The sequence below is a fragment of the Bufo gargarizans genome, chromosome 8 (genome assembly GCF_014858855.1).
Source record: "Bufo gargarizans isolate SCDJY-AF-19 chromosome 8, ASM1485885v1, whole genome shotgun sequence".
Classification (NCBI taxonomy): Eukaryota; Metazoa; Chordata; class Amphibia; order Anura; family Bufonidae; genus Bufo; species Bufo gargarizans.
The window spans coordinates 68,326,286-68,346,085 of NC_058087.1; the positions used below are offsets into that span (position 1 = coordinate 68,326,286).

General features: G+C 40.9%; 1 protein-coding gene across 1 annotated transcript in view; it reads left to right on the forward strand.

Moving 5' to 3' along the window:
- Positions 1 to 11,078: 11,078 nt before the first annotated feature.
- LOC122945385 (thrombospondin-type laminin G domain and EAR repeat-containing protein-like) overlaps positions 11,079 to 19,800 on the forward strand; it is a 76,414-nt gene continuing 67,692 nt past the window's right edge. Inside the window, exon 1 of the mRNA XM_044304458.1 lies at positions 11,079 to 11,621. Within this exon, the coding sequence (XP_044160393.1) occupies positions 11,528 to 11,621 (94 nt within the window). The 5' untranslated portion in view covers positions 11,079 to 11,527. The remainder of the gene's footprint in view (positions 11,622 to 19,800) is intronic.

Below are 19,800 nucleotides of genomic sequence, written 5' to 3' on the forward strand. Positions count from 1 at the left end.
GGGGACACTTTTATATTTATATACTAGCAGGACCGGCTTTGCACGGGTACATTACATCTATTTCATGTAATGTTTGTATGTGTTGTTAAAAGAGCAAGACAGTATCCCCCATAACAGTGACCTCTACAGCACCCGCCACTTTAACAGTGAACTCCAAAGTCCCCCACCCCTTAACACTGACCCCCCCCCCCCCCCACAGTGCCCTGCCTCTTTAAAATGGGACTTCCACAGCAGCTCATCCCCTTAACTTTGACCTTCACAGCAGCCCGTCCCTTTAACAGTGGGTTCACAGAACCCCACTCCCTTGACAGTGACCTCCTCAGGGGCCTGCCCCCTTAACAGTGACCTCCACAGCAGTTGCCCCTTTAATAGTGGCCCCTGCCCCCTTAACAGTCACCTCCACAGCGGCCTGCCCCCTTAACAGTAACATCCACAGTGAACGCCTCTTTAGCAGTGACCTCCACAGTGCCCGCCCCTTTAAAAGTTACCTGCACAGCGCTCTGCCCCTTTAATCCTAGGGCTACATAACGACATGTGTTGCGCGACATTTTGTCTCAACAATTTTTATAATGATAGGCTATGGTGTCGCACTGCGACATGTGACATGCTGCGACTGCGACACAACAGTTGGAAAAAACCCATCCAAGATAGATTTTTCTGCAACTGTCGCATCGCAGTCGCAGCATGTCATGTGTCACAGTGCAACACAGTGTTGCGCGACATTGGTGCAACATTAATGTCGCGCAACAAATGAAGCAGTATAGTTGTGCCCTATGTGTCGTGCGACTTATTGTCGTGCGACACATATCGTCGTATAGCCCTAGCCTAAAGCTGACCTACAGCAGAGAAGAAAAATGGCTGGGTTGTTATGGAAACCTGGAGTAAAACTGTGTGTATGTGGAGACTAAGGGCCTGCGAGCTTCTATTGGCTGATAAGGGACATGTGACCGTGTGTATGGCAGTTGGGATATGAAGAGAAAGACTTGCAGGCTTGTATTATCTAATGCAGGTCTTTTTTGGGAATATCTCAGGAACGGTATGACCTCGAGAGCTGAGACCCCACAAGATTTCTTTCCATGTAGCGAGGGATGTGTATACCAAGTTTCGTTGAAATTGATGGTTGCATTTTTGAGTGATTGCGGAACATACATACATCCTTCTTTATATACAGTATATAGATATACAAACACAGTGCATTCGGAAAGCCTTCAGACCCTTTCACTTTTTTCACATTTTGTTATGTTGCAGTCTTGTGTTAAAATGCTAAAAAAGTTTCCCCATTATCCTGCACTCAGTAACCCATAACGAGAAAGTGAAAACAGAATGTACAAAATCTTGGTTTATTTTTTTGAAAATGAAAAAGGAAAGACTAAAATCTTGCACTGACATAAGTATTCAGACCCTTTACTCAGGACTCAGAGGTTACAGCCTCCAGTCTTCTTCGCTATGGTACCACAAGGTTTACACACCTGGATTGGATTTGGGGATTTTCTGCAATCCTTATCTGCAGATCCTCTCACGCTCTGTCAGGTTGGATGGGGACTGTTGGTGGACAGCAATTTTCAGGTCTCTCCAGAGATGTTTAATTGGGTTCAAGTCAAGGCTCTGGCTGGGTTCTTCAGCAAAATTCACAGAGTTGTCCCTTATGGTCACACAGGATGACAATCTGCTGATTGTTTACGGAATCAGGTGTAAATTTAGATCGGCGGTGGAGGCGCTGAAGTTATGTAGAGGCCGGCACCTCTACATAACTTCAGCGGATCCACCGCCTGAGCAGGGGTTATTAAAGGGTTTATCTCATGACTAATGTAAAAAATGAAAATCAGGAATCATATAGTACATGGCAACCTCTTTCTAACAAAGAACCAGCCCTGTTTCTCACATGGATCTCCCCATTCATTGATCTGCTAGATTTATATCAAGCTGACAGCTCAAGGGGAGAGTCTTTTCTGCTGTTGCTCAGGGGGCGTGTCAATGCTCTCCCTATCACAGCTCAGGGGGCGTGTTTCAGCTCTCCCTATCACAGCCCAGGAGGCAGTTGAAGGATGAAACTGAGCATGTGTGGCCATCTCAGTGAGCAGGTCAAAGAAATAAGAAAAAAAAAAATATAGCAGGTGGCGCTATGCAGATACATTTTATTGAATAACTCAATGGCTATACTACATTTTTAATAACATGCAATTACAAAAGCATTCAGATGCAAGTGCTGGTTTGAAAACTGTACAATAAGTGGGACAACCCCTTTAAGACCCCTTATGTTACTAAAATTACAAAGCAACTAGATTTTCATGCTAAATTATGTTAAAATAGCATTTAATGGTGGCATAGCCCCTTTGAATGCTAATAAGCTACGTGTATTATTTTTTAAATCTCTTTTTTTTTTTTTTTTTACTAAAGCAGCTCTAAAAGAGGAAAGACTAATAGAAAGCATAAGGCAATATTGTCCTTCCTGTGAAGAAAACTTAACCGTGGATGACCCAATCACTAAAAAAGTTAGAGGATTTCTCAGGATTTTCCTTATGGATCACCATCAGTAATGGCAACAATATAAACATTAAAAGGAGTTGTGAAATCTGTACATTATCTTATTTATAGGAGCTTTGTTGCACTCCGTGTTGGTCTTGCTGTGTAAAGGGTTCCCACCCCAGTATACAATTAGTTTAAAGATCACAGCGATCGAACTTCAGTTGAAATGCTTTTATTTGTGCATCAATCATATAGACATGTGGCAATTTCGTGTGTAAACGTTTTTGGCACATGGGCCTTCGTCAGACACTATGCCGCAGTCGGTAGCCTGAATAGAAAGAGATGTGTACACCTGGTGAGATGGTGCATATAGCACTAAGAGGTAAATGCTATATGCACCATCTTAGTGCTATATGCACCATCTCACCAGGTGTACACACCTCTTTCTATTCAGGCTACCGACTGCGGCATAGTGTCTGACGAAGGCCCATGTGCCGAAAACGTTTACACACGAAATTGCCACATGTCTATATGATTGATGCACAAATAAAAGCATTTCAACTGACGTTCGATCGCTGTGATCTTTAAACTAATAGTATATACTGTACACTCACTTGTTAATCAAACCAGCAGAAAATAGGACAAATCTGTTATTATACAAGCTAGGCAGTGAGTTACATTTCCAAAGCAGATACTACAACTCTATTTAGTTTCTTCTCTTACTTACAAAGTGCTCAGAGCAGAATTCAATGCAAAAAAAGCTATAATTGAGCTGTATCCAAAAATAAGATTTAGCAGAAACATTTCCATCTTTGACCAGAATTCCTCAAACAGTAGCAGCACCGAAGCAAGCAGCACTGGATCAGCTACTAAAAGCTCCTTGTAACGTATCTTGCATTACAAGAATCACCCATACCGCTAAAAATAACATGTTCTGTGGGAAATTCAGAGATTTCTCATATCCCAAGCTCTTACCGTTCGATATAGTTTCTCTAAGTTCTCAAGAGCTGTGTGCATTAGCCACAAAAACATCCACTCCTTGGAAACAATCCTCCTCTCCCCGAGTCGCTTTTATTTGTTCTTTCCTTCCCTTGATCCTATTTACTTTCTTAGACACTAAACATTCCAAGATCAGCTTGTAATGGCTGCTCTGTTAATTAGGGAATTTGGTCCTATTTTAGACACAATGGGACGTTTATCAATTTGTTTATGCCACAGTAGTGATCAGGGGTGGATTGGAAACTTAAAGTGGCCCTGGAAAAAAAACTGAAAGTGGTCCTGTTTTGTAGGCAAGACTAAATTGATAGAAGACAGGGCAACATAAATAGCTAGGGCCAACACAAGTAGGCAGGGACAACAGAAGTAGACCGGACCTGTGATACCATAGTGCCTCACAAAGTACCGCCCCAGCAAAATATCAAATACAACAGTGCAGCACAAAATACTGCGGCCCTCTCCACAGTAGTCAACTGTATCACCGGGGCGATGGTAATACAGTTCAGTTCGGGAAGGCAACTGCGGCTGTACAGATCATTATGTACCTGGCCTACGGCCATCAGGAGTGCTTGAATGGCCCTCTAGGCATCGGCCCACCGGGAAATTTCCCTGTAGGGTCTATGGCCAATACTCCCCTGATAGGGATATAAAAAGTTGCTAATTATCTCGCTTGCCATTTCTGCACCATAGCTTGCGACTTTAAAGAGGACCTTTCACATGGAAAAACACAGCGGCGCCCAGGGATCTCACTGCACTTACTATTATCCCTGGGCGCCTCTCCGTTCTCCCGTTATGTCCTCCGGTATCTTTGCTCAGTAAGTTATAGTAGGCGGAGACTTAGGACTCTTTGTTATAGTAGGCGGTGTCTGCCCTTGTTCTGCTGGGCATCTTCTCCTCCTAGGGTGTAGCGCTGGCCAATCGCAGCGCAGATCTCACAGCCTGGAAGAAAAAAACTCCCAGGCTGTGAGCTGTGTGCTGCAATTGGCCAGCGCTACACCCTAGGAGGAGGAGACGCCCAGCAGAACAAGGGCAGACACCGCCTACTATAACTTACTGAGCGAAGATACCGGAGGGCATAGCAGGAGAACGGAGAGGCGCCCAGGGATAATAGTAAGTGCAGTGAGATCCCTGGGCGCCGCTGTATATGTCAGGATACTTAGTTTACAATGTTTTTCAAGGTGAAAGGTCCTCTTTAAGCTTCTTGGCACTTTTTTAAAGTGTCATGAAAAAGGGACAGGGCTTGGACTGTGCACGTTCGGCTGGATTTATTATAACTTTTGCCAGAAATTAGCAGAAGTTGTAGACTTTACTTTAGAAGATGCCCCTGATTTATTTAGAGGCAGTTGTCCCTTAATAAATTAAGCAAATCTCTCATCAGTGCAGGGAGATCAAGGCTGGTGTATGTGTACGCCAGTCTTGATAAATGTCCCTTCTTTGGTGGAGCTTTATCAACCTTGGTACACCAGTTTTCTGGCAGATTTTTGGTGCACGTCTGCTTTACGACTATCTCCACTTTTATCCTGTGGTGGGGGTTATTGGGAGAGGCATGGCCTCATGTGGCCTGACAAATTTGCTATAATTTATGTTGTAAACTGGCATAAATTATAGCACAAATCTACACCAGATCAAAGCTGTCGTAGATTGGATTTTCTAGCACATGGACAGACAAAGAGGAGATTGGATCAATATTCACTCTACGTTTATCCTTCAGCATATAAGCTTAGTTTTTTTGAGGTGACCATCTATTTCTTCTCCAACCAGTTCCTGAGGTCAGTAGAGGGGGCACTGTTGTATTTTAAGGTGGCCTTACAATGAAGGGCTGTTTGCAGTATTTTTGTATAATCCATTAATGCTGTATATTGGTGTAAAGTGGTCACCCCCCTTAAATGCCTCATGTCAAGACTAATTAGAGGTAACTGTTAATTTCCCATTGCAGCAGAGGGCATTTTACAAACTTTTGCCTAGAACTAAAGCACATATTCTAGAGAAGGCTACAGCAAAGCTTGTAAAAGCAGTGAGATTATGTCTTTATCTACTGAGCCCATGCCTCATTAACTACATGACAGTATCCTACTAGCTTTAGACGCAGCAGATTGGCATTGCATGATGTTATCTACTCTGTGGTCTACAGCAGTACACCCAAATATTTCTCTACAAGTGACTCTCCCAGATTTACTCCCCCATGGAACAAATGTTGCATGAAGACCTGGACTTTACATTTATCCACAACCAATCTTTTTGTTCAGATAGGTGGTCATGCACTTTGTGTGTCTCCGTCAGCTTCCAATTTATAAATACAATCTCCCATTAACTAAATTACGTTATATACAGTAGCTTAGTGTCATCTGCAAAAAAAAAAAAAACACTCTTAATCCTGTGCTTTGTATCATTTATTAAATTCATTGAACAATGTGGGTCCCAGAACAGATCATTGATGATCCTTGATGTGGTTCTTTAGGAAGTTTTCAATGCAATTACAAACTATACTTTCTAAATCAATGAGGACAATGCCAAATGCTACTGTAAGTTCACAAAATCACCATTCATAGCCAACCCTCTCACCATGATTCTACTGACCTCCTCATAACAACAAATTAGATTTCAGCTAATGATCACTTCTATGGTGGCTGTAAGTTATATATTTTACAGTCTGTGTCATATCTCCTATATCACGCAATCTAGTACAGGACATTAGAGAGTGGCAGATGTTGAGCTCTGGGAAATATAATTTTCTATCTTTACATTCTGTATTTTAAATCTCTGAGTATTGCAGCATTTACAGAGATTTTTTATATGGAAATATTGAATCGACTTATCCAAAGCTGTGTAAGAACAGCATCTCTCCCTCTGCGCTATGCTGTCCTCGGACATGACAGAGATGCTTTAAACCCTTAAAGGGGTTGTCCCATGAAAAATATTCTACAATTTTCAAACCAGCACCTGCATCTAAATACTTTTGTAATTGCTTGTAATAGAACATTTAGTATAGCCACTGAGTTATTTAATAAATTGTATCTGTAGAGCACCACCTGCTGTCTGTTATTTTTCTTATTTCTTTGTCCAGCTCACTAAGATGGCCGTACATGCTCAGTTTCATCCTTCAACTGCCTCCTGAGGTGTGATAGGGAGAGCTGAGACACGCCCCCTTAGCTGTGATAGGGAGAGCATGGACACGTCCCCTTAACTGCAACAGAAAAGACACTCCCCTTGAGCTGTCAGCTTGCTATAAATCTAGCAGGGCAATGAATGGGGAGATCTCTGGATCCGTGTGCGGTACAGGGCTGGTTCTGGCTTTGTTGGAAAGAGATTGTCTTGTCCTACATGATGTCTGATTTCCATTTTTTATGTTAGTAATGGAATAACCCCTTTAAAGGGAATCTGTCACAAGAGCAGCATAAAATAGTGACAGATCCCCTTGGCAAAACATTATATAGATTGTAGCAGCAGTGCAGGGTAATTACAGCTGCTCGTCCTATTCAAGTGAAGGGGACAAGCAGTTGTAATTACACTGCACCGCTGCGACGATCTAGAGGGCATGTGGTTAAACAGTGAAGAGGAAGCAGAGCTCACATGAGCAGCTGATTGGTGGGGGGCTGGGGGTCAAACTCCCTCTGATCTGATATTACAGACCTAGTCCTGAGGATAGGTCATCAATATTGTAGCACAGCACAACCCCTTTAATGCAGCACAGCACTGCTGTCAGATTTACTTTAAGTACGTGTATGCGTACTATAACATACATAAGAAAAAATTCTGCGGCACTTCCAAAGCGTAAAATGAAAAAGTTTTTTATTTACCAGACAGCTGTCTGGTAAATAAAAAACTTTTTCATTTTACGCTTTGGAAGTGCCGCGGAATTTTTTCTTATTGTATGCCTTGGAGGGGGACCGCCTTCACAGCCGCTGGCACTCCGCTTACATCTTTTCTCGCTGTGCGGCTCCTGTTGCCTTTTTTTCTATAACATACATAGATACCTGAAGAGGACCTAGGTACCTTTTCAAATATAGACATGACTTGTAACATAGACGTGAAACTCTCAAGACAAAAATACAAAGTCAGAGGTTAGCCTGAGCTTTTGTTTTAGGAAACTAAGCCCAGCAATTTCCTGACATATTCCTACTAGTGAGGCAGTCACTTCAAAGGGAATGTGTCATCAGAAAATTACCTATTGTTTCAATCGTTTTTTGTTAATTTTTTTTTATTGTTGGTGATTTTCTTCCATGTTACTCTATTTAAAAAAATAAATAAATCTAAAATCCTGCAGTTTTCGCACTGGCCACTAGGCCTAAAGGATGTCAAAGCTTCCTGTTCCATACACACAATGGGCAGGAGGGGATTCATTGACTTATACAGGAGAGTCTTGTAGGCATGGTCTGCGACCTGTGCAGAGGTCAGGAGGGAGCTGATAAGCTGTGGTATCACCTAGTGCGTGTTATCTATATGTAGGAGATACAGTATCTATCATTGCAATTCTGCCAGTGATGAAAACGCAATGGCTACTGAAAAGGTATCCGGAAACCCGGAACATATTGTTAGACCTAGTTCCCAGTGAGAAAACTGCATGATTTTAGGCACCTTTAAAAAAATGTTTGATGGAAAACAAAAACAAAAATGAACAATTCTAGAAAAATATGTTTAACATGAAAACAATAGGTCATTTTCTGTTTCCACATTCCCTTTAAGAGCAGGAGAAGTGGAGACAATCTTCTTCAGAGGACCTGTTTCTACTACTAGGGGATCATTCCTGCTCACAAAGGGAATGATTCTGATACTAGAAGTTTAATAGGAATCTTCATTCATACAGTTCCTCCCCAAATGCCTGCACTGTAGCTTCACCTTTGGCTTTCATCTGTTAGAAATACTGCCATGCTCCCCCTAGTTTGAGTCCAGTATTGCAGCTCAGCTCCATGGAAGTGAATGGGACCAAGTTGTCATACCACACGCAACCTATGGCCAAGGGTGGCACTCTTCTAGGAAGAAATCAGGAATGTCTTTTTAATCTTGTAAAACTCCTTTTAACCAAACCTTGTGTGACCGAGAAATGCTAAATTGGAAGAGATTCATTGTCATCACTGGATAGTTGACCTTTCACTTTTCAGTGGATGCTTTTGGATTAGGGCTCATGCACACAAACATACTTTTTGTGGGTTGGATGCGGACCCAATGGGGCTGCAAAAGATGCAGAGAGCACACTGTGAGCTGTCCACATCCGTTTGTCTATCCCATGGCCCCACAAAAATATAGAACGACACGTTCTATTCTTGTCCGCATTACAGATGAAGATAGGACAGTTCTATTATGGGTCGGACGTTCTGTTTTTTGCAGATCTGCAATTTGTGGACTGCAAATCAGCCAACGTTCGTGTACATGAACAATTACACATCTCCCTAAGTGCTTGTTTTCTGTGATTACTATTATTACCGCCATAGTATGAATCAGTATAAAATTTTAAGTGATCCGTTTCCTTTAGCTGACCATGCTGACCTGAAAAACAGTCTCGTACATCTATGGGTAAATCTAAATCTCATAAGCTGTTAATGTTTGACCTGAGAAGTGCGTGGACGGAGAGCAATGGAAATGTTGGCATTTCTTAAGTTACTATAGTAGGACTTCATGGCTCAGTGGGTCAACAAACATATCCAAGCTTTTCATCTCCCCTGCAGCCAGTATATAACCTGCTCTCTTTGATATGACATTAACTCTTTCATTGACTTGGGTTGCTATCTTAACCACTAAAATACACAATGAACTTGAATGCTTCAACACATCCATCTGCTGTGAGTAGCATGAAGTATACTGCATGGCTGGAGGCTATCTATCTATCTATCTATCTAATATCTATGTATTATCTATCTATCTATCTATCTATCTAATATCTATGTATTATCTATCTATCTAATATCTATCTAATATCTATTTATTATCTATCTAATATCAATTCCAAAGAACGAGGCAGCACTCCAGAATGGCGTGAAAGGGTGAAGACCTCAAACTTTAATCTCCCAGCAACGTTTCGGCCTACTCAATGAGGCCTTTGTCTATCTAATATCTATTTATTATCTATCTATTTATCTATCTATTTATCTATCTATCTATCTATCTATCTATCATACATATTAGTTGATTGACATGCTCAATGTGCAAGAGTATACAGTGGACTAAATATATAGAATCAGGAGGGTGATTTCCACAATACTCACCAGCATGCAAATCCATTTCCATGGTCACAAATAGATGAATGTATAATATAGTTTAGATTTGCATTCTACATAATCATTTTAAATTGATATTTATATGAGCAATTTAGTTTGAGACAGATGAATATCAATGAAGCGACTTCAAATTAGTCTCCTATTCGTTATGAGAAAAATAAATGATGTTAAACCAATGGACGAAAATTTATTTGACAAGATACATAGGTTATAGTGAAGTCACTACAGAATTTAATATGGGTATCTCTAGGCAGCCTGGTGACCCAAGGGTTATTACGCCATCTAGAAATAAAATATGGTGGCACAGATTTACTAAGCCTGTAAATGGTGTACACTTAGGCTGTCTAGATCGGGATCAGATTTATCACAGGGACTCAGGGGTAGAGGCTTTTGTCTAGCTCTAAACCAACTAATGTATGGCTTACTTTGAGACAGAATTTTAAGCCAGAATTGGGGTGCATTTTTGGTGCAAAAGGGTGCATCTTAGGTCATGCCTCTTTTTAATGACGTTCTCCCCTGTTCCGCTAAGCTTGACTCCTTTCAGGTAAGTGACAAAAAGTGTAGAAACCCTAGTTGCACCAAAATTGCACCACTTTTTGAACAGATTGCAGGTGTACTATGTATATTATATAAAATTCACAGGTAAGTAAATCTAAAACTAGAATCAGAATAGTTTAGGCTTCATATTTAGAAGGGGTTTTTATATTCATGGGCTATCTTCATCGCCGGGGCTCCAGTGAGCACTGTGGCCTCCTTACAACATACCTAGCAGAGTGCCGTCCATTGGATAGTGGCTGTGCTTGGTATTGCAGCTCAGCCCCATTCACTTGAATAGGAATGAGCTGCAGAAAGGCCATATGACCGATGAATGTGATGTCACATGGTTTAGGAAGAGGCTTAAGCGCTCAAGGTGCGCTGCAGCCACTTCATACAGCTGACCGGGAGCCGGACACCTTCCGATCTGATATTTATGACCTATCCCAAATTCCAAAGAAGCCCTTTAATTTTGAGAAATACTGATCAGCAGCAATGTGCAGCCGTCATACTGGAAATCAACAGATGTTTATTTTAAAATAAAATTCATCTGTAAATATTATATAATAATAATAAAATAATAATTATTATTACTATACATTTAATAGAAAATAACTTTATCATCACGGAAAATAAAACTTTCATTGTATTCCTCTCCTATGGGATAGCCTTAGCACTGCATCACTGTGTAATCCTGTGCTCTTGTGTACATTCCATTAATGTACCTGAAGCACTTGCAGTAAGCATGCACTTAGGTGCACTGCTCCTTCTTTACTCCACCTTTGTTAGTAATATATTCTTTGGAAGGGCAGAGTCATTTACAGTGGGAAATTCCTTCACCTGGGGAGGGCTGGGCAAAAGATGAAAAGATCCTACAGAGGAGAAAATGACTGGGAACTCATTTAAATGTCTGGATATTTGGTTTGTGCCTGGAAACTCACCTGCTCATCCCTCAGACGCAGAGAGGCTCACCTGTTGTATCTGGATCAAACAGCTGTCTCTGCAACACCTACACTTTGCATTAGTTTGTCAGCCCTAAGCCATTCAAAGACTTTCTTAGCAGCCAACGGAGGTGAACCCAGGGATGATACTCTATTTCAAGGCATAATCCTACTGCTTTATACTTGAGCAGAATGATAAGATTTTTTGAAATTGTGCCAGAGCAGTGGTAGCGCCAAATCATGATGAGCTCCATTTAACCAAGAAACTTGCCAACTTTGATGGGCCATGAAGACTTGGGTGCTAGCTCCTAATTAGAGTGTGGTCCCGGAGATTTGTGCAAATTGTACATGGACCCTCAAGATTGAGAAACTCTACTGATGTCTGCCTTGCGGCTGGTCTGTCTTTGGGTTATCTTTGGTGGGACTCAGATAAGCCTAAACATCGGTCTGAAATCATGGACACCATGCACAGGTAAGAACATCATACAAATTCATTGATATCTTAGCTGCATTGCCATTTATTTTACCTTTAAACATTGGGATTCGCTGTCCGTTTCAGGGGACAGATTTTGACAATTGCACGTTGCTTACAACGAGGTTGCCAAAAACAACATCATATAAATTTAAAGTTTATAATGTCGCATGAAATGGACAATGTGCCGAGTTTTAAGCTAAGCGGCTAGCCACACTGTGGAAAAAGTTGAAGGAAGTAATTGCTAAGGCTTATAATGACATATTTCAATAGGGACATGTTAGATTTGTATTTTATCCTGTAGTTTGTTTTCTGCAGACTAGTTGAGGATCATATAGAAGTATACTGAACAAAAGCGACAAAACCTTACCTTGTAAACTGTACTGTATTGCACTGTAGAGATGGGCCACCATAAGCCGCCCCCCGGGAAGGTCTACCTTTATGCTTCGCTAAATTGTAACAGTCATTAGATACATTTAGTACACCCTTGCTTATCTAGAGATGTGATTATTCGATAACTTCCGGAGACTGGCTTACGTGATGGACCGTCAGTACTTAGACAGCTACTTTTCATCACTTTATTATAGGTAGTCAGGTATCCGCCAATCAGTAGAAGACGGGGAATTCAGCAGAAAAGTCAAACTTGTCCGAGAATTACCATTCATTTCACAGAGTGAACAAAATGTAAGGCACTTGATACTTTCTCCCTAAAGAATAATGATAGTGTTCACACCTGCAAATCCGGCGACTCGCCTGGGAAATACAATATATGATAATTATGAGGGCTGGCAAAATGATCGTTGAAAGTTTAGCATTTTACATCAAGTAAAGACATAAGGAGATGAAGTGCTGTCGTGGAAGCGGATGAACTGTCTCCTATCCTTATTTTAGATGTTGATTTTCTAAACCTGTCGCCTTTGCGGTTTTAGAAGAGAATTTCAATTTGCTATACTTTATAATTTGCAGCAATTAAAATACAAAGAAATTACAGTTGTAGTTTAGCCTAGAACCATGCTTGTCAGCTCAAGTCCTCAGATAGCCCTATCATGTCCTATAGTGAGGATTTCCTTAAAGGAGTTGTGCAATAAATGTATATCGGTAATAATCTAAACACTGTCGCTTTGTAAGAGACATTGATGAATAGTTTACTGCTCCCAGTGACTGTAAATTTAGGACACAGAGGTGAAGGGAAGGCTTTAGTCCTCTGCCCTGTCCTAACAGCGCAGCAGTGAGCTATAACAGGTAGAGATGGCCTTGCGGTTCGCCTGGCGGTAGTTTCGCGGCAAACTTTGCTCGTTCATGATTCGCAGAACATGCAAACATATGGCGATATTCGCAAGCGCCATATTTTTTTGCATAGCGCCAAACTTTGACCCATGACACATCCATCAGGTGGGACAAGACAGCCAATTGAGATGTTTCAGCACATGGACCCCCCCACCCTATAAATAAACCCGATCTGGCAGCCATTTTACATTCTGTTTTTTGCCAGTGTAGGAAGAGGTTGCTGTGTGGAGCAGGGACAAACTGTTAGTGACACCAAACGGTAGCTAATTGGGCCACAAAAGTCCTTTTAAGGACTAGTATAGGTGTACTATCAATAGGTGTGACATATAGAGGGGTGTGATATACTTATACTTTCTAACATAGAAAGTATATTATAGTGCATTTGTATTGTGCAGCAGTTGTGTGCGGTTCTGCTGTGATACTGCAGCTAGATAGAGGGACAAACATTATTGGAATAACTAATTGCAACTGGTGTGATATACCTGTTGCCCCACCCAAAAAAACTGATTGAGGGGTGTGATATACCTATAATATATCTTCTAACATAGAAAGTATATTATAGTGCATTTGTATTGTGCAGCAGTTGTGTGCGGTTCTGCTGCGATACCGCAGCTAGATAGAGGGACAAACGCTATTGGAATAACTATTTGCAACTGGTGTTATATACCTGTTTGCCCCCCCCCCCCCCCCAAAAAAAAAAATCTGATTGAGGGGTGTGATATACAGTACCTATAATATACCTTCTAACAGAAAGCATATTATAGTGCATTTGTATTGTGCAGCAGTTGTGTGCGGTGCTGCTGAGATAACGCAGCTAGATAGCTATTGGAATAAGTAATTGCAATTGATGTGATATACCTGTTGCTCCCCCAAAAAAAATCTGATTGAGGAGTGTGATATACCTATAATATACCTTCTAACATAGAAAGTATATTATAGTGCATTTGTATTGTGCAGCAGTTGTGTGCGGTTCTGCTGAGATACCGCAGCTATATAGAGGGACAAACGCTTTTCGAATAACTAATTGAAACTGGTGTGATATACCTGTTGCCCCCCCAAAAACTGATTATTATATTGGTGATAAATGGTATCACAAAATTGCTGGCAGAAGGCAAGGATTACTGTTTTGGGGTGAGATGTGATAGTATTTCATGAAAGTCTGCTTTATTAAAAGTAATGTGATACACCAGTTTTAAATTGTGGATCTGCAGAACTGTATGTAATACTGTACTACTTACTAAGCAATGGCTGGAGTATTGTTTGTGCTGTAGATTCAATGCATTTGTGGAATAATACAAAGCTACTTGTATAATGGAAAAAATATATATACAGCCAGGTCCATAAATATTGGGACATTGACACAATTCTAACATTTTTGGCTCTATACATCACCACAATGGATTTGAAATGAAACAAACAAGATGTGCTTTAACTGCTTTAATTTGAGGTGAACGGTGTAGGAATTACAACAGTTTGCATATGTGCCTCCCACTTGTTAAGGGACCAAAAGTAATGGGTCAATTGGCTTCTCAGCTATTCCATGGCCAGGTGTCTGTTATTCCCTCATTCCCTTATTCTTTCAAAACCCTTAGAATTGTGTCGATGTCACTTTATTTATGGACCTGACTGCATATATAAATATATATACACTGAACAAAAATAAAAATGCAACACTTTCGGTTTTGCTCCCATTTTGCATGAGCTGAACTCAAAGATCTGAAACATTTTGTACGTACGCAAAAGACCCATTACTCTCAAATATTGTTCACAAATCTGTCTAAATCTGTGTTAGTGAGCACTTCTCCTTTGCCGAGATAATCCATCCCACCTCACAGGTGTGGCATATCAAGGTGCTGATTAGACAGCATGAATATTGCACAGGAGGTGTGCCTTAGACTGCCCACAATGAAATGTAAGAATTTGGCCAACATGAAATGTAAGAATTCTGGACAAACCCTACATGATACATGATTATTTGAATAGGTGTCATGATTTTTAGGACGATCATCCAGTTGAATACTATGGTGAGGGCGACAGTACTTTGTGATTGTATCTGCTGAGGCAGTAGTCGATGCTGTGGTATTTGGTTCTGCTGGGGCGGTATTTTCTGCTGCACTAGAGTATTGCTGGCCCCGCCTACTTTTGTTGTTCCTGCCTACTTATGCAGGCCCTATCTACCTGTGTTGCTCCACCTTCTATCAATTTGCACCTGCCTATAACATGAGGCCACTTTTAGTTTTTTTCCAGGGTCACTTTAAGTTCCCAGTCTGTCCCTGAATTCAAACAACCCTTCTTGAATGCATCATAGCCAGTTCGGCATAATTTAATTGTTCATCAGAGCAAATAACAAAAAAAAAAGCTAGTCAAATTTGGGTAATGCCAAGGGTAGATTCACACAATGGGTTTTACAGCATTTTTCAATGTATTTTGTAAATAGAACCAAAAGTCTGAAAAATGCCATGTATATCCACATCAAAATCTTTTTCATTATGCAGCTCGATCCAGGTGCTGCGGAACGAGTGATCTTTATAACATGTAATGTGATGACCAGTGTACTCCAGGATTAAACCAGTTAATTTCTCCATGGTATTGTCCTTTTCCATGACATTTGTAATTGGCTCCAGAGTGCACATTTAATGTGCTCCTCCCTTCCCAATAGGCACAGGCTTTACCATGATTATATCTTGAAAGAGCATTGCACATTTACAGAATGAAGAGAAAATGAAGAAGTACTCTAAAGAATAAAAAATAAGGTGGAATATAATTTGTCATTTTCATTTTCTTTTGTACCTTCATGTGCAAATGCAGTTCATATTATAAACATATACAATGAATTACATGTAAGACTGGCAGTATGGCATCTAGTGCCCTTATAGTATTTCCTTTTTATTTTTTATCTTATAATAGATGCACGTTTATCCCAGACATGTTTAAATTCACTTAGGGCTCATTTACACGAGCTCAGGATCGGGCCAATTATCAGGAATGAATGTTCCCCTTCCTACGAGCGATCATTTCCAATCATTGCCCTGTGTAAAGGTGCCATGAATCATTTGATATACACATACACGCTTGTTTGTTGTGTGAATGTGCAGCGAGCCCCTGAGGATAGGAGTGGTAGTGGCCCTGATGAGATGTTGTGTCACAGTGTATTCCCTCAGTCCGGTGCTCCCTGGGAATCGGTGCAGTGGAAAGGTGATTCAAAGACTCAGGTCAGAAGTAAAAGAATAAAAGCCTCTCTTTACTCAGTGCAAAAGATAACTTTATAGTACATCCAGCAGTAGTTTGGACAAAGTGCAATTTCTGTCCCCAGATGATCAGGTATGGTGGCTGGAAAAGTGGCAATTAATTAGACCTTTGATGTGATATCTTGCAGATGACTCACTTTTGAACTTCTGGCTAACAGCTTTAAGCTTGCACTTGCAAAGATAGGCGTCCAATGTGTAATGCAGGTTTAGAGTTGGTCTGGCCTGAATGTGATTGAGGTGATGGGTGTCTGAACCATAGTCCCTCACCTGCAGCAAGATCTGTACAGCTGTGGTTTGCAGGTTACTCTGCTAACTATAAATCCTGTTGCTTTTCATGCAAGTCTTATCTTGGGTATTCTTGCACTCTCTCTGGAGTTATAGCCCCTAACTGTGCTTCTTTCCTCCACACTGTCCTAGCTAGAACTCCCACTCCTGGCAGAAGGCAGGTCCAGCCTACTTCTACTAAGCGGAGAGGAACAGGGTAGTCACCATGTCCCTGCCAACCATACCATGTCATGTTGGTGTACAGTACATAGCAAGATATAAAATATCCAAACAATTGGTATACCCCTAAGTCTGGGATACTGCAAATGCTTCTCTGATGTGGTACCAAAAATGATTGTTTGTTGACAGCACATTGCCCGGTGCACTGTTGACAAACAAGGAAACTGTATGAAGATGAATGACCATAATAGAGATCGTTCATCCCCATACAGCAGTGATCATTGCAGCCGATAAATGCAGCTATCTAGACGGCAATGATCAGGAATTAACTTCCTCAACCCCGACCAGTTAATACTCTGTCATCCCATGTAAAACTGTTCACGCTCGTTCTAATCATTTACTACTTTTTAAGTTAAATCATATTTTATGATATTGCTTCTGATTGTGCTCCTTGTTTTTGTTTATTTTTTTAATAAAAACATTTCCCTCTTGAACACTTCATTAATCATCTTGCCTGACCCTGTCAATCAATGATAGGGAGGGGCTGGAAGAGAAAGTAGGAGGAGCAAAGGTACACACACACATGGGCTTTGGCCTGCCCTCGGTGCACTTAACATCTATTTTGCATATGGATTAAAAGTACTTTTTCTCCAGAATGAAGGAATGGATTGCTAAGTGAAATGTATCATTACATTCGGCTGTACTAGCCCTAAATTGTACCTGGTTTAGCCGTGAATGTCCTAGTGACACATTCCTTTTAAGTTTTTCTGTGGATTTCCAGGACTTAAATATTGAGGACTTATCCTAAGGATCCGATTGGTGGGGGTCTGACTCCTAGCCCCCCAGCCTGTCAGCTTTTTTTTAAAAATGTTTATGACCTGCAGAATTGGAACCAGACACTGAAAGTACACAGCGCCATACCCTGAGTAGTGGCCGTGCCTGGTTACTGCAGGCCTGCTCCTATTCAACTGCATTGGGTCTGATATTGATGATCCTTGGGAAAAAGTATTGTGAAAAACCCTTTAAAGTCCTTCCTGATAGGTTGTAAGACCTTCCACCAGACCCATCTGAATAAATATTTGCTATAAGTGAAATTAAGGGAACGTAGAGGGACAAGTGGTGCAAATAATGAAACGGTTTTAGGTCAATTATACCAGGAGAACGACCAAGTTGCTGTGGCTAATGCGGGGGAACCTGCTGCTAATTTTCATTTACCAGAATGTCCATTCTGCCTTGGCTATAGCCTAGGCCCTATTGTGTATTGTCTATGAGCTCTGTGATTGAAGCCGACAATATAAGCAATGGATGTTTTCACTCCGCTTGTCATGACTACATATATTTCTCTGTAGTATATTTTGTTTATAATTTATATTAGAAAAATGTATGTAATTATTACACTTCACACATGTATTAGTATATTTAGTGTAGATTATAGGTTAAACTAGACTCACAGACATACTATATATAGCATGTAGCCATACATCATGCCAATTCTACACTGACTATTATCATGAGTATTATCTTTCCCCTAACCTTTCCTCTCACAGCAAAAGTTAACCGACAATAGGTTACCTGTCTATGGAGGAGGTTTTATTATTTGAGTTGACTGCTACAGAAGGATAAGTATTTTGTATGTAATTTTTTATGGCAGTACTGCAGAAACAAAGAAAGCAAAATAGTCAAAAATTTGAAAAAATATTTTCTATGAATAGTAGCTAGGCTTTCCTGCACCCGGGGCAAGGATTCAGATTTGCACTCACCCTGATTCCTGGGCTTTCAGTGCTCCTCCCACAGCCAGCAGTATTATGTGCGGCCTGAGGAACTGGGAAGCAGGGAGCAGACAGCAATACTATGCAAAAGAGCTGCCGGACGGGTGCACCCACCCCAGTCTCTGCGCCCGGGGCACATGCACCCCCTGCCCCTCCCCTCACTACGCTCCTGCCTATAAACATTTGTGTAGGATCACCAGTGCTCTTGCTTTAAGACTATGGTTTTTACGACCTCATTGGATTTACTAGTGCTTATTTAGCCTAGTATATTAGAGGTCAGTTTTACGCTGCCGTTAATCATTAATGATTTACTGTGCTTGGAAACATTCAACTTGCCAAACATGCTCCTAACTGAAGTACAGTATATTCATTCTACTGTGCAACTCCCTTGATACTTGTAAGTGCTGGGTGGTATTGTTACTGGTGTGATACTACCTGCTGACAGCCCTCTACACTTCACCGGGGACAGCCTGTAGAGATAAAGAGATAAAGAGAGAACCCCCCCCCCCCCATTGTTCTAATGATACGTTCTTACTAGAGTGTGATAATTACAAAAATCCTCACTCTTTACTAAATTTGGAAAAATGAAGCAGCACCCTGAAATGAGGCTGAACGAGGAACTCCTGATATTCGTTTGGTCTGTGTGCTGTATGGCCTCAATGTCTTTTCCTTCTTAGAGGACATTTTCTCCTAAATAAAAAAGTGGTCATTGATATTAATTCTTGATCTTGACCTTTATCAAAAAAAGAAAACAAAACTGAAGAATAACAATCTTCATCTCCTACCAACCATCAGTGAAAAACGCATTGCATCCAGATGTAATCCGATTTTCGATGAATTACCATACACAGAACTGTGTGAAAAACGTAGAATATAGAACATGCTGTGATTTTTCCTGAGCGCAGAAATGATGTGTGACAAACGAGGCCTAATGGGAGTAACACTGCGGTAACCAACTCCGTTCACTACACAATGAATGGAGTTGTGTAACTGCAGCGCCAAAGCCACTCTGAAACAGCTGATCGGATAGGTCATCAGTATTAAAATCCCCTTTATGGCTCATGCACATGAACATATTTTCTTTCTGCTTCCGTTCATTTTTTTTTTTGCGGACCTTATGCGGAACCATTCACTTCAATTGGTCCGCAAAAACAACGGAAGGTACTCTGTGTGCATTCCATTTCTGTATTTACGTATTTCCGTTCTGCAAAAAAGTAGTGCATGTCCTATTATTGTCCACTAATCACGGTCCGAGGCCACATTCAAGTTAATGGGTCCGCAAAAAATACGGAACGCACACTTTTTAAGAAGTAGAGTAAGCAACATAAAACCCCAAAAAGTCACATTTGTTTTTGCAGATGCCTGCACGACGGCAGAAAATAAGGCACAGTCTATGACAAATTCAACCTAGGTACAGTGGATATAAAAAGT